The following is a 15,876-nucleotide window of genomic DNA, read 5'->3' as shown; positions in this document are numbered from 1 at the left end:
CGGAAAATGTTTTCCTTCATACCAAACACACCCCTAAAACCACCCCATTCAGGTGAGATCCCTCTCACACCTTTAACTTTACCACTTTCCGAACAACATTTTACCTCCTCCTCAGGACCACTGGCCTTCAACCACTATAAACCCATCTTGACTGCACCAATAATGCTATAAATGATTTAGGAGCTTATTTATATGGAGCTCTGGCATTGCTATTGGTGATTTGAGAAAGATTGGTATGGAATGTCTTCCAACAAAGATGATGATGAGAAGATTGCCGAAATTCAATAATGACACCCAATGGACATATATTATAGTTTAAAAGTTACAGCACCAATACTAACAAGCATATCCAAAACATCCAAAAGGCAAAATCCAGAAAACTTACGACATGTAATCGGCAATGAAAAATATTGGTACCCTTCCTAATTCAGCACCTCTCCATTTTCTTCTAGGTAAGGCAACAATCTTGTCAGCTTCCGAGCCTGTTGCGGTCAAAACAAACTACGGGAGATAACAATTAGCTTGAGATAAGAACCTACTGGGGACAAACATTTCCATCATAGCTGATACTAAATTAAATTGTATGTATCAAAGAAACATGAAACCATGAGCAGAGAATTTTCTCAAGCATGTACATATGCAAGATAATTTGTGGCGGGTTAGAATCATAACATGAATTCTATTCATATTAGCCCAGAAGTATTACATCCTTCTATTAGCTATTTCATACACAGACGGCAAGAGAATTCAAGCATACTGAAAGCCAGGAGACAAGCATAACCATCATAGCTGATACTAACTTAAATTGTATGTGTCAAAGAAACATGAAACCATGAGCAGAGAATTTTCTCAAGCATGTACATATGCAAGATAATTTGTGGCCAGTTAGAATCATAACATGAATACCTCCCCCCCTCCCAAGTGTTCAGACGTATTTTGGAGCAAGTCTCTCCTGTATCACAATTGGAAAGAGAGAGGAAGAATGAATTTTAGGAAAGGGGATGCAACAAAGCTTCAACCATTTATCTAAATCTTGCTTGTTGGGATACAACAGTCTAAATAATGAGCATGAATTTAATGCACTATGAGATGAGAAAAATACTAGAAGCAAATATTTACATCAACTTCACGTTGAGAAATGCTTTTAAGAAATTGAAAAGGTATGTTCCTAAGCAAATTTATTGGGTGACTTGTAAGTTCCCTTCTTCCTATGTAGTACATCACATCCACAGCTCAAAAGCCTCAAGCCCACAAATGATCTATCACATCAAAGTTCATGAAGTGCAACCTTGTAAATGAGCTACCTCTTCAACCTTTCGAGAAATCTGTTAGAATAGGAATAGTGACAAGAATAATATATAAAATCCTACGTGTAAAGGGAATGTAATGTAGTGTCCTAGTTGTAAAAGGAGTCTAATGTAGTGTCTATAAATAGGGTCTCAATGTAATAGTAGATATAAAATTCAATAATATTTTTCTCTTATAATTCTCACATGGTAACAGAGACTCTATGATCTTGGTAGAGAATTTTTTTTAGAAAAAATAAGTTTCCGCAGCCGATGGGAGGTTATAACTCCTATAGCTGCTCGTCTTGCCAATGATTATGTTAGCAAAAGTTGGAGCAATACAATATGCATGAAAAAAAATCATGTTTAGAAAGATTGATTAGAGAAGCATCCGGGACAAAGAAAGTAGTCACCGTGCTTCTTTCCGGTGACTTCTTAGATCTGATTTGTGTAGCACCGTGCATATCTCTGGTGACTACTTTCTCATATCCGATTTGCATAGCACCGCGCATCTTTCTGGTGACTACTTTCTCATATCTAATTTGTGTAGCACCATGCATCTTTCCACTGACTACTTTCTCATATCTGATTTTATACCAATTTCCGACAATTTTTCAGTTTGTTATGTTTCAACTGAGGTTTCCCAGACGTCCAAAGAAGTCCTTACCAGTTTTCTTTCAAATATCTTACAAGGTAGCATGTTTCATTTGGCTTCTATCTAAGGAAGCTGTCCTTACACAAGATAATCTGATGAAAAAGGGGATAACTTCATACCCCAGATGTGTTTTTTGTGGAGAACGAGCAGACTGTTTGACATTTGTTCCTTCACTGCAAATTCACAGACCAGCTTTGGAGGCTATTCTTAAACCTTAAAGGTTTCTCTTGGTTTATGCCAGGAAAGGTTATAGAGGCCCTGCAAAGCTGGGAAGAAGCTGAGGTTCAAGCAAGAAGCAGAAGTAGGTGGAGAATTATACCAGCCAGCATATGGTGGACAATTTGGAAGGAGAGAAATGCTAGGTGTTTTGAGAGCATGGAGAATAGTGAGCAGATCAAATTGAATTGTATCTTGATTCTATGTTTTTGGTGAAATCAGATCTGGTCTAATGATCCTGTATCTATTATTGATGTGTTAGATTCATTATAGACACAGGATCATAGGTTCTGGAATTACTTGTAAATATGGCCCTAGTACAGCCCATGTACTGATCTGTTCGTATCAATATACAAAAAGTTACCAGTTTCAAAAAAAAGTCTCTCACTGGTCCTCATATTAATCATATCTATAACAAGCTTGATACATATGACATGTATGCAACACAGCAGCAGCTTGAGAGGGAGTGTTGGAATAGGAGTAGTAACAAGAATAGTATATAAAATCCTACTTGGAAAGGGATTGTAATGTAGTATCCTAGTTGGAAAAGGAGTCTAATGTAGTATCTATAAATAGGGTCTCAATATAATAGAGTAGATACACAATTTAATAGTATTTTTCTCCTATATTTCTCACAAAATCCAAATTCAATTACCCTTTATGTTTGCATGGCTTGAAAAAACATGGATATCTAAGTATTTTAGAAGTCTTGATAATAGATCATTAATCTCCTGCCAATGTAGACACTATTTGAAGTGATTCTAGAAATCTATAACAGTCGTCATTCGATCACATAATAAGAATTCTTTTGGGTAACTGAGAAATCATCAAAGAGCAGTGGTGCACAGTTTGAAACCCGATGGTTAATGGTCCTACCCCTCCACCCTTCTCCATTTAAGAAATTGTAGAGTCCAAAACCTAAAGGAAAAATTACATAAGTGAAGGTTCTTTATTTAATAATTACCACTTTTAAGTATACTTTTAATTTATTACCATTTTTGTCAACTTTTAGCAATACTGATTTAAAACAATTTTGTTCCTTTAAACTTAGCAAAAAGTGTTGTCATTCGCAACTTTTAGCAATACTGTCATTCAGCCAAATTGTTATATATGGTTAAAAGAATAATGTTGACAAATATCGTAAATATTTTTTAAAAAGTGTACACGCAAGTGATTTTCCTTTTTAAGAAATTATTCCAAAACTAAGACTTGTTATATGATCCATTTTTCTGCATGTTTCGCAATTGAAACTATCTTCAGACAGCTAACCAAAAGCTATGGCCCCTCAACAAGTACTATAAGAAGCAATTTTGGATGCACTTTTTTCCTGTGTGTTGGTAGTTTTCTAGCAGTTCTTCAAAATTTCCATTTCTAATTCCTTTCCCAGTCAAAGGTAAAGCACACAAGGATTTTGCACTCATCACCTCCTATGATGACATGATGCAATAAGATTCATGCAAAAAAGTATAAAGTTGTGAGCAGACACAGAAACAGTAAAAATAACAGCTTACAATTTTAATCATCACCATGCAAACCTTGTTATAAGCAAAAGAACTAGACAAGAAATCACAGAAATTGGAACTTGTATTTACCAGTGGAAACAACATAGCCATAACCCCACAGCTCACTAGTGGAGAGAAAAGAAATATTGCCAGGACACATGGATTTCCTGGATAATTAAAAGACATATTAACTTTTGCAAGAAAGATGATCCATGTAACTTAAAAGAAAATTCTGAATATGTTCAACACTACTTGGTGTTGAAACAGAAAAATGCCTCGGAAGATCTAAAAAATACAATAGAAAAACTCTAAACGACAATGTGACAGCAGGACCATTCAAATTGTCAATTTGACTCGGGAGAACTTCTGTTTTGAAATGTTTACTAATGATATAAACAGAAGCTGACAATTACCAGAATGTTATTCAAGGACACCAATGGGTCAATTTTGTATTAATGAGTTTACAAGCAATTTAATCTCAGATATCAATCTAAGGAAAATAATGTCAAAATTAGGGAATAAGAAAGAGCGCTCATGAGGTTTCTAAGACAACTACATCATATCTTTGAACATAAACTGATAAAGCAAACCATACACCAAGAATGGAAATCGATATGAAGGAATATAGTACCAAAACCAGCAAAAAATGCCCAGTTTGATTCAAAGAAGTCCAGCCTCTTGTCTAAGCTTAGTCCAGACAGATTCCACTTATACCTGGAAAGTTATGCCCTTTTTAATGAACATCCATATCAATACTTACTAGCAATATCGAGCTAAAAAGAAGCACTTACTCAAAACAATAGTATGCATACAACCATGACAGAAGCATAAAATTTAGAGCTTTCCCTATGTAGGGGATAAAGCCAGTAACATAAACCTGCACAGTATTGAGAACCAATGGCATTTGAAGACAGAATTTGAGGAAACGGATAAGCAAGGACATATAAAGAAGTAGTTCACCTCCTTGGAAAAGAAAATAAAAAGATCACCTCCATGAAGAAGAAAGTCAGCAAGAGGACCGAATAAAGCTGCTCCGCTATACTGATCATAACCCTGCATAAAATAAAAAGCAAAATGGAACTCTCACAACTGGTGAATGAAGGCACATAGCTCTGCATAGAACATATTGTTTTAAGTAAGAAAATATTGCTTCAGTGTACAACATTAACCAGAGAAAAACAGAACAATACCCTTCGAGATCAGTTGGTTTTTCCCTATGAACTGTGTTTTGCGAAGTTTGGGGCTCCTTTTGATCAGATAACTTTGTATCATGATCCCCATAATTCTCCAAAGCAAAAAACCCATATTTAGCAATATCAATGTACCTGAGTTAAAACGCCGGAGAAATAAATCGTTTCAAGCATAGAAGATCTAGACTGTGTCCTAATTGAGAATGTATGCATTGTAAACATGGATGTTGATGTATGCTTACCATGGTCATGATCGCATATTTATACATATACATGTTCAATCATGAATCTTGGTTTGTGCGTTTTTTGCTAACAAAAGGATATTCTACATATTGATGTCTTACCCTTCAAGAGTCCTTTTATTTTGGGTTCGATACTTGTATTTTCATGTAGCTATCAACGGTGAGATTTACAGAAATCCTATTTGTGTCCCAACACAAATTATTTACTATTGAAATAAATTGGATTTAAATAGAATGTGATGGACACAGAGGATTCATATATCTAACTCCACTATTGAATTGAGGATAGATTGATTGATTGACACTACTATAACCCCTCCAAGACACCAAGACAATCTTAAGTGCAACTTTAGAAACCTTGACGTGCAGGGGCGTCTATAGTTTTACCATGTATTTGTATTAAAAATCACTTAATATATATGAATAATTTATCAAGGACCTAGTGAACCTTCTTTTCTAGAATCAAGAACCCATAAACTTAATATCCTGGCTCTGCCTCTGTTGAAGGCTAACTACGCCTAAGATAAATCTCAATGTAATATAAGTTCTATACATATTATGTTAGTATTGATCCAAAATGAGAAGGCTATATATATATATATATACATATATGAAAAGGTAAAGGAAGCTATTACCAGATATTGCTGAGAATAAGGCTGAATATGTACAATGGGTAAAACCAGAAAACCTGCAAGGAACAATGAAACAAAGATATTACGCAAACATCAGCAAATAATACAGATGAAACACTGAACACTTTTTTGTATAAATTAGCTAGCCATATTAGGCAAACACCAGCGAATAATGAGTCCTTCGTCTTCTTCATCAAATTGTCATGATTATTAGCATTAATTTTGATTTTACACCCCCACCCCACCCTTAGCATGTAAAGATGAACACTTGAAAATGGAAAAGTAATACACCAGAGTTAACTCATGGATATTGACTTCTAATTTACACCTTTATTCCCCACTATCATATTAATTTATTTTTTTCAATCTATTTATAATCATTATAATTTAAGATATTTAGGCTATTCGGACACACACGTATGTACTATTGCCCATAGATAGAACCTGAAGCGTAAAATATTTAATGAATGACTACAAAAAGTGTGCAAATAAGGAAGATATGGGAACTCAACCCCATGTCAGAAAACTGCAAAAATTAAATTTCTATCAAATTAGTAAAGAAAAAAAAATAGAATAACACGACTCACCCTAATTACTTATCTTTTTAAGAGAAAAGAGAATCCCTTTTTCTGTTCTAACTCGACATATGTCAATTTCTCAAAGCATAGTGAATTTCAAATATGGACAATTTTTGTTCAAATAATTTATACCTAAACCCAAATAAAGAACAAACAAATAAGTTTCACAAGTGGCATTTCACATTGATTATTTCTTCCCCACCCTCAAACACACCTCATCTTCACCCCTACCTTCCATAGTAATTGTTTAGATTGTATACAAATATTTTTAAAATGATTTTTTTTTTTACTTACCAAACACAAAAAATATTTTACAAGAATACACTTTTCATGACAAAACATATATATATATATTCCATCATACCGAACACACCCTTAATTAATCATAAGTCAAACACCCCATATTTTAAAATATTCAAGTGCTATATATGTACATGGGTAACTGTTTATTTTATCGTTGCTAAGTATAATGTTGATAATAATAACATGTTATTCTTCTCATTAAAGAACATCAAGTACATATAAAAGGTCTACCAAAGGTCTATCAACCTTTAATAAAATTCTAAGTAATATACTAATAATAAGAAGTATTTTCATGTATATCAAATTACCAAAACTACTTTTTAATCAATTTTTCCATTCAAGAAAAGTACACATATATATCATTTTCGTGATCTCAAGATAATTGGCAAGTATTAATGTAAGTCTATTTCATGTTTTTATAACCTTGAAAATAATTTACATCCGGCATGCTACCACCAAATTGTATATCAACTAAACGTTTTTATTTGGTCAAACGAATAAAAAAAAATATTCAAGCATATGTTAATCCTAATCATGGATATAATTTAATATATACAATATGAGATCATCAAATAATAAGTATATACCATAATAAATGTAGTTTTCTCATTTTATAAATCACATAGGGCTCTAAAGTTGCCAATTTCAAAAAAAAAATCACATAGGGCAGAAAAATTAAAGAAAGAGTAGAAAAAGTAAACTCCAATTAATTGTCACTTTCTCATTGATATGGCTTTGGTATTGTCTTCTGCTGACCCGCAGTCAATATTATTATCATGATAAATGATCGTCCACCAGTATCAAGCAAGATCACCATGAGAACTTAAAAATTCTTATTTTTAACATGAATGTGATGGTTAATGAATTGAAGTGTCCGTGCCTCTTCATTTTCTTCTTTTGTTTGCACGGGTCGTGGATTTAATATAATTTGCTTTGTAAATCCCGTTGCTTTCATCATATTGATAACTAGAGGGTTTAAATTAATTATACTAAATAGATCCTCTATCTGGAAGAAATTTGAGTCCTATTTGTCTTTCACTTTTTCATGTCCTTGAATTATCCGTATGGTGTGGTTGTGAGGAAATGTTCCAAACCTTTGGAGAGCCTGACAGGTATGGTTAAGCATGAAGAGTTGTGACTTGTGATGGTAATTTTCTTGGGGCTTTTAATTAGGCTATTTGGGATGATTAAGGTATTTAATTATTTATAAGGATATTTAGGTAATTTAACTTTCAAGTAGAGAGTTCATGTTTTTAATATAACAAAAACTATTTACACCTCCGCAGCTGCTTTAAGCCTTTCAAGGACTGATTATCACTTATCTCCGGATGCAGTCTTGCTTCACTGAAGTGGAGCTCCACAATATACTGCAATTAAAATGTTAGATTTCCCAAAGAAAATACACCGTAAGTTTCTTTCTTGAACTCAAACTGCATGCATCTAAATTCTGTAGTGAAATTTAGTACGTAAAGGAAGCCAATTTGATCTAATCCAGTCCTCACTTGTGTAGCACAGAATCAGATATCAGTAAAGACAAGAGGAAACAAATGTTTGTCATTCCTCTAAGCACAGATTTGGGTTTTGTTAAGCTTCTGTTAAATTAAATTAGCATGTCTACAAAAGTAGGCTACTACATTTTCACAGAAAAAATGATCTAAAAAAGAAAAAGAATCCATGTTGATCACGTGATTAATGAAGAGGTCACTGCTAGCCTCACATTGAGAAGGGTATACTCACATAAAACAGTTGTACGAGTCCAACACGTAGGAATCGATAGAACTCCAAAATACTGCTAAATGAACATGGCTGTTGTGAATTGATTAGTCGGCAATGACCAGGTAATATCCATTCCAATGCAGGGATGATAACTGATTTCAGAACAAGGATACTGCAAATGAAAAATAAATCATATATCACAAGGCTAACACTACATTGTGCCTCTTAAATTGAGTTTTATAAGCCAGCATAAGAACTATAAGATGATGTAAGAAAACGATCAGTCATTCTCATATCAGAGCATACTCAAAATTTCAGGGGTGGATGCACATTGAGCTAAGTGGTGCCATCCGACACCACTTTGTTGAAAAAATTCATTTAATGTACCTATGTACATAATTTGTGAGGAAAAATATATAATATTGAATGATACCACTTGACAAGTGTATACTCCCAGGTCCAGTGGTCAAGCTGTTTTGTTACTTAAGAGAGGCGACAGGTTCAAACCTCCTATGTGAATTTCTTCAGTGCTTCTTTTTCTCTTTTAACAATTGAGTATAAAAACATCATTTCAAGGCTCATTTAGTAATTTAGTTGAAGATCTAATAAACAACATTTTGTATATCAAATTTCCCTGCTTTTTTTTGGGATCAAGTAATGTAGTTATATTTTTCATTGAAAAGCATCAAATAGATGCACGAATTACATACATAACAAAAAAAAAGAAAAAAAGAAAAGCTCCAGTAGAAGGATTCCTATATGTGTTCTAAGGAGATGACAAAGTCAATAAATTGGTTGGAACTGTCTATAGTATGATGCCTACTCCAACAAAAAGGGCTAGTGAGGTATCTCGTTTTAAGTATGTCTAATGGAGTTAACAATCCATCAAAGCATCTGTGGTTCCTTTCTGTCCATAACACCAAAATATGCAAGCTGGCACCATCTGCCATAACTTCTAGATAGGTTTCCTGACATCCCATTGATCCCAACTCTTGAGGCTTCCTTGATTCTGTAGGGCATTACCTACTATACCCCAAAAAGGCAGTAGAACATGGAACAAATTTCTCTAGGTAGATGACAGTGGAGTAGGAGGTGACATGTATCTTCAGACTGTCAGAAGCACATATAACACCTGCCGCTGATTGAGACATCCCTTTTTATCAAGTTTTCATGTGTTAAACACCCACCAGAGAGGGCTGTCCAGCTAAAGCATGCAATCTTGGTAGGAATCTTGACTTTCCTCACTAGTTTTCCATGGCCATTTTTTGATGATGTTGCTGCTGGTGGACATATTTAAGTAACATGATTCACAGTAAACGTACCAACTTTGCTATGATTCCATACCAATGTGTCTTTCATTAGAGGATTAATTACAACTCCATCCAGTTTTGCCAAAAGATTCGTAACCTCCTCCTCAGTTCCATCTTGTATGTTTCTACTTTCTTCTAAGAAATAAAATCCAGTGGTCATCTCTGCTATATTAGTTAACTGTGGCATGTGAAGCAAAGACAGCTGATAGAGCTTCTGGAATTGCACTTGTAAGGTGATTTTTTTTTATAAGCGTGGTGTCCGGTCTAGCTTACGCACACCTCAATTAATTTCATGGGGTACTTGCAGCATTCCACCAGCACTGGTAGCGGGTTACTCTATCCACCAAGACTTGAACAGATAGGAAGAAATCATCTAGTGTTTTTTTTGTCTCCGCTAGGAATTGAACTTGAGACCTCATGGCTCTCAGCCCACTACATTGACCACTCAGCCACACCCTTGGGTGATGCTCTTGTAAGGTGATATTACCGAGCAATTTGTTCTTCAGAACCTGACATATGCACCATTACCCACTTTACAGTGGATATTGCAGCTGATTTCATCCAATAGCTTACTTATGAACTTCCATGGGCCATCTCATATGGGATTGAGTTAATTTAGTATGCCAGTAGTTATCTTCACCATGTTTAGCCCTTATGATCTGCCTCCATTATGCATTATCCTCATTAGAATATATCTATAGCCACTTCATAAGTAAACTCTAGTTATGCAAGGTAAGATTCCTTATTGGCTTAGTCCTAGACCTCCACAATGTTATAGAAGCACAACTTTGTCTCATTTAACCAAGTGAAATTTGTGTTGAGAGATATTTCTAGAGAAAATTCCTCTTTAATCTGCCCATCTACTTAAAACCTTGATTGGGATGGAGAACAGGGACATGTACTATGTTGGTATGCCATTTATCACACTACTTATTGAAGACAACCTCCCCATGGACAAATACTGCCTTTGCCAGGTGACCAATATATGCTCGAATCTCTCCACTATTCCCTGCCATATCTGTATAGACTTGAATTTAGCACCTGGTGGTAGGCCAATATAAGTGGTAGGAACTCTACCTGCTGCAACTGTAAATTTCAGCAAGCTCCAGGTAGTATTTCATTCACAGGATATATTATGTCCCCCGTATTATTATGCAGTCCTGATAGAGCTTTAAAGATGCGAAGGATCACTCTTGGGTGTAGGACTTGACATGTTTTTCCTTGCAAAAAGTTGAAATGTCATATGCATAAATTAAGTGAGTAACATTGATTAAACCATCATTCCTGTAGCCAATGCTAAACCCCTTGATCCATTGCCTTTGTACTGCCATTTCTGGTAGATTATTTGGTCCTTCCCATATCTAGTATTAGCAGGAAGGGGAATAAAGGGTCTCCTTGTCTAATATATTATATACTGTTAATAAGGATTGAGTACTAACTATTGATACGCAAAATTTTACCCATTTCAACCATCTGTTACCAAAGTTTGTTTTTGTAGCACCAGTAATAGAACTGACTAGCTAAGATGGCCATATATCATTTCAAATATCAGATAACAGATCCAATCCAATCCATGTATGCAGGCACTTTGGTAACAGGAAGTCAGTTTATTTATTGCTGTCTTCATCCTTTCGGCAAGTACCTTGATTAAGATTTTATACACACTTCCAGTTAGACTTATAGGCCTGAAATCTTTTAATTCAATTGTCCTTCCTTCTTTGGCATCAACACTGTAAGAAGCATTACTGCATTAATCATCTGGCAGTTTTGATGGAAGTGTTCTAGGGCTCTCGGGATGTCTATTTTTATTATATACCATGATTTCTAGAAAAATGACATTGTAAGTTGTTAGGGCAGGAGGCTCTGGCTGGGGCACCGGAACTGATCACCTTCAAATGGTGTCTCCAACAGATCCTTTTCCTCTTCGGTGATATCAAGTAACTAAGTTCCTCCCGTCCAGCTTGGCAGTTGGTCTCCACAGTTCACTTTTTGTGTATAGCAGCCGGTAGAAGGTAGGAATTGCATTTTCTATGTTGTCCTCGTCTTCAATAATTTCCACTCTCACCAATAATTTGTTGATGTGGTTGTTTCTTTTGTGTGCGTCAGCCACTCTCTGAAAGAACTTCATGACCTTGTCCCCTTCTTTCAACCAAAGGCATGTAAACTTTTGTCTCCATGAGTTTCTTCTTCTTTGCCTAATTCTTGAAGTTCAAAGGAAAGTGTGATTTTCTCATGTTTCTCCTGTTGTGTTAGTGGGCTATTTTCAGCACTACTGTCAATTACAGCAAAGGTCCCCAAAATTATTATTTATTTATTTTTGGGAGAGGCAAGATATACTATTAATCTTTCAGCACAAGGGTAATATTGAAGCCATATTTACAGTTCCAGAAAAGCACCAAACACAGAGCCTGTTCGGATTGACTTATAAGCCAAAAGTCATAAGTTAGAATTGGCTGGGTGTTTGGATTGGCTTAAAAGTTGGTCAAACCTACTTTTAAGTCGATTTTTGACTACTGAAAGTGTTTGGCAAACATAAAAATAACTTAAAATAAGTCAAAAAATGACTTAAAATAAGTTAGGAAGTGTTTGGCAATGTTAAAAATAACTTGAAATAAGTTTAAAATGACTTAAAATAAGTTAAAAAACCAAAAGTAGGTCTCCCCCTACTTTTTATTTTTTGACTTAAAAGTCATTTAAGTTTGACTTTTTTATTTTTGACTTAAAAGCTACTTTTTTAAAGTCAATCCAAACGGGCTCATTTTTTGTTATTTTGGCTTAACAACAAGTGCTTGTAAGCACTTTTTTTAGTTTATTCAAACACTAAAAACTGCTTAAAAGCTATTTTGGCTTAAAAGCACCTAAAATAAGTCGATCCAAAAAGGTTCATAATCCTTTCTTTTTTTCAATTCTACCAAATATCTCCTTATTGCCCAGGCCTTGATATCCCTTTTTAAAGCTTCTGCACTAAAATATGGTCAAGACTGCCATTTACATTATAACTCTAGTATTCTACTTTATCAATAAAACCATCTACTTGTAACCACATATTTTTAAGTTTGAAATATGATGTGGGTGTCTCCCAATTCACATTCAGCAAGATGGGCCTGTGATCTGATAAAACTTAAGGCCGGGTGGTTAGCTTTATTCTTCTGAAGGCTTCACTCCATTCCCCTGATGTGAGAAATCTGTCAATTCGAGAGGCTTGGTCACTGTGCTCACCCCTTGACCACATGTATCTTGCCCCTTACAATGGGGGGTCTACCAAGGATGTCTTGTATTAGATTAGAGAACATCAATATTACCCGTGACCTACCACTGCAATTTTTCCTTTCACCTCCAAACCTTGTTACACTAAAATCTCCACCTATTACCCATGGGATATCCCATATCACCGCTGGTAATTTAAAATCCATAAGTCCTTCGCCTATTGTTATGTGGACCATAAACACCTGTGAAAAATGTTCTCCATAAAGCCTTCCAGTACAATACACATCAAATAGAATAGGCGGCATACTGATAGTCAACGCCTTTCCATGAACTTTTTCCTGTAATACTAGAATGTAACCTTTACTACACAAGCTCAATCAGCCCATTTATTCCCCCATATATTTTCTATTATTGTTTCTGTCAATTCTTTCCACCTATGCCTGTTGAAAACACCAGATATCCGCCTTCAATTTATGCATGATTAATTTGATAACTCTGCACTTATTACTATCATTAAGGACCCTTACATTTACAGATCCCTTCTTTGCAACCCAACTTCCTTCCATATGACAAAATTATGATTCACAAAGATAATTCCACTGAACCACTAAGTACTTGAGAAACAGTTTACCTGTCGTTATGCAATGTTTATAATATTTTCGAATTTCTAGGTGACATAAGTGCATTCTAAACCTAATATATAGTTTTGTCACCACATAGAATCATCAAGACCTTTTGATTTCTCCCCTTACATTTGTACATTGCAAGCACACGACTTTTCTAAGAGGAAAACCTTTTTTATCATTAGCATGTTTGTGAGCATCATACTTCAGTCAATCAGCAAATTAGATTGAGCCGTCTATTCAAATAGAGTGTATCGATCGAAATCAACTTCATTATAATATAAACCCTGGTAGCAGACTACTTCTAATATAATTTACTAAAACTCACATATGGACATGCATGATACTTTTAATGTATAGTCAATAGTGAAGCTCTTTAGAAACTTGCATAAAATCATTGTATAATTATTATCAGGAAACCCATCTTTTGGTTTTTCAATAATAATGGTGTCGGGAGGATTCCACTGGGTACCTCACAGTCAATGGCAGAGCCAGGATTTTCATTAAAGGGTGTCAATGGTTATAGTAACAAATATAATTATGAGGCTAGGGAAGGCTTGAACACACCACTCAAAGAATTTTAACGCCTTAACCACTAGACTAAATCTTCAACTTATGTTGAGAGATGTCAATACTTGTGTGTATATATATATATAAAACCAAAATTTGACATTCCAGCAAAGGGTGTCGCTTGATAACCCTTGGGCAAACAGTCCACTACAGCAGGTTCTAGATAGTTGGGAAGATATCACCAAACTTTTTGGTCGATCTGAATCAGAGTCTTCCTAGGTGTTCCTTACTTATTCATAGACCACTAGAAACCTAGCATTCAATTAATAACCCACTCCCCACCCAAAACAAAAGTAAAATACATTATTATTCTACATACAAAAGAGAGAGAGCGAGAGAGAACCTTCCTAAGAAGATGAATCCATTCAACAAAAAACACTGACCCGTACGGATGGCAAGCTGTTTTGACCTACAAATAATGAATAGATATGATAATCAAAACAATGAATAGATATGATTGAGTAATTGAAAAGGGATCCTAACCTGAGAGAGTAGATGATCACACGATGGAGACAGCAAGCTTCTCTTACGCCGTCCACCCACTGTAGCAACGCTTGCTTTGACTTGCTTTGAACTCTCTCCACTAATGGGCCCATGCTTTCCATCACACAAGACAAATCCCGAACTGATCTCATCAACCATTAGCAAGTTTTGTTATATATATTGTTATTGTTACTCCTATTTAGAAATGGGAGTTTGGAAGGACCAACAAAGCACTAAAGAGTTGGACTAAAAGCTATAGAAATTGTATATTGAGGCCCACCAAAAAGATGAACTATTCTTTTTTTCTACTTTTCCATTCTCCCCTTTTACTCTCTTTAGTTTATCTTTTCATCTTAAATTTTTCGTAGATCTTTAAAATATTTTGAATTTATTAATTATTATGAATTATAATATTTTGATTTTTACATAGTTTACAAATATATAAAATTTTCATTTAAAAAATTGAAGATATCATACGCAAATTTATGGTCAAACTTAAATTATTTGATTCTCGAGAAATAAAAAGTGTCACATAAAATGGGACAGACGAAAGATAACTCTCAATTAAATTTATTTCACTTTTTAGTTTCCATTTTTAACATAATTTTTCAAGTTGGATTTCTAGGAATTCTATAGTAGACCCATTTAAATTTGACTTTTTTGTTTTAAATTAGAGAACTTGGCTGCACTTCGCGCGATCATTAAAATTAAATATTTTTGATTAATTTTATATTTACTCTGTTGTTTAATCGTAATATTATTATTTGTTTTAATAATATGAAGATTGTGAAAAAAATAAAGCTTCACAAATTTTACATCTATTAAATGAGGAAGAATATATTTTTTATCAAATAAGTTAAAATATATTTGCTAATAACAAATTCTTCCATTGCATGAAGTTGATCCTTTAATATATAATATATATTCCGGTGTACCATTCTCCTTAAATTACTAAGAAATATCTCATAATGTCAAATAACATTGTAATACTCCCTCTGTCCCTAATTACTTGTCCACTTCTAAATTTACACATTTATTAAGAAATCAATTAATGACATAGTGAGTTTATCATTTTACCCCTATTAATTATGAAGTAGATGAAAAGTTCTGCAATTTTCAAAGTAATTAGTCATTTAATTGAGGGTATAATAGGTAAAAAAATATTCTTTCTTGATTTGTCAAAATGGACAAGTAATTAGAGACAACTATAAAAGGAAAAGTAAACAAGTAATTAGGGACAAAGGGAGTACTAAACAAATGCATCAACAAATGAAATTTATATTAAAAATATATTCAATAGCATCAACAAATGAAATTTATATTAAAAATATATTGAATAATGACGTAATGATACCTTAATAAA

General features: G+C 34.3%; 1 protein-coding gene across 1 annotated transcript in view; it reads right to left on the bottom strand.

Annotated features, from left to right (window-relative positions):
* Window positions 1-14,682, bottom strand: part of LOC102591059 (protein EI24 homolog) — a 20,964-nt gene extending 6,282 nt beyond the window's left edge. The window contains exons 1-10 of the mRNA XM_006339898.2: window positions 14,514-14,682; window positions 14,374-14,439; window positions 8,342-8,492; window positions 5,727-5,779; window positions 4,850-4,984; window positions 4,649-4,712; window positions 4,451-4,536; window positions 4,291-4,373; window positions 3,750-3,826; window positions 386-501 (exon numbers count right to left, since the gene is read on the bottom strand). Coding sequence (XP_006339960.2) covers window positions 386-501; window positions 3,750-3,826; window positions 4,291-4,373; window positions 4,451-4,536; window positions 4,649-4,712; window positions 4,850-4,984; window positions 5,727-5,779; window positions 8,342-8,492; window positions 14,374-14,439; window positions 14,514-14,665 — 983 coding nt within the window. The 5' untranslated portion in view covers window positions 14,666-14,682. The remainder of the gene's footprint in view (window positions 1-385; window positions 502-3,749; window positions 3,827-4,290; window positions 4,374-4,450; window positions 4,537-4,648; window positions 4,713-4,849; window positions 4,985-5,726; window positions 5,780-8,341; window positions 8,493-14,373; window positions 14,440-14,513) is intronic.
* Window positions 14,683-15,876: the final 1,194 nt, after the last annotated feature.

The sequence above is a fragment of the Solanum tuberosum genome, unplaced genomic scaffold (genome assembly GCF_000226075.1).
Source record: "Solanum tuberosum cultivar DM 1-3 516 R44 unplaced genomic scaffold, SolTub_3.0 scf00011, whole genome shotgun sequence".
In the NCBI taxonomy this organism is placed as follows: Eukaryota; Viridiplantae; Streptophyta; class Magnoliopsida; order Solanales; family Solanaceae; genus Solanum; species Solanum tuberosum.
Note: the sequence above shows the minus strand (reverse complement) of the source record. Positions and strands in the feature narration are given on the sequence as shown.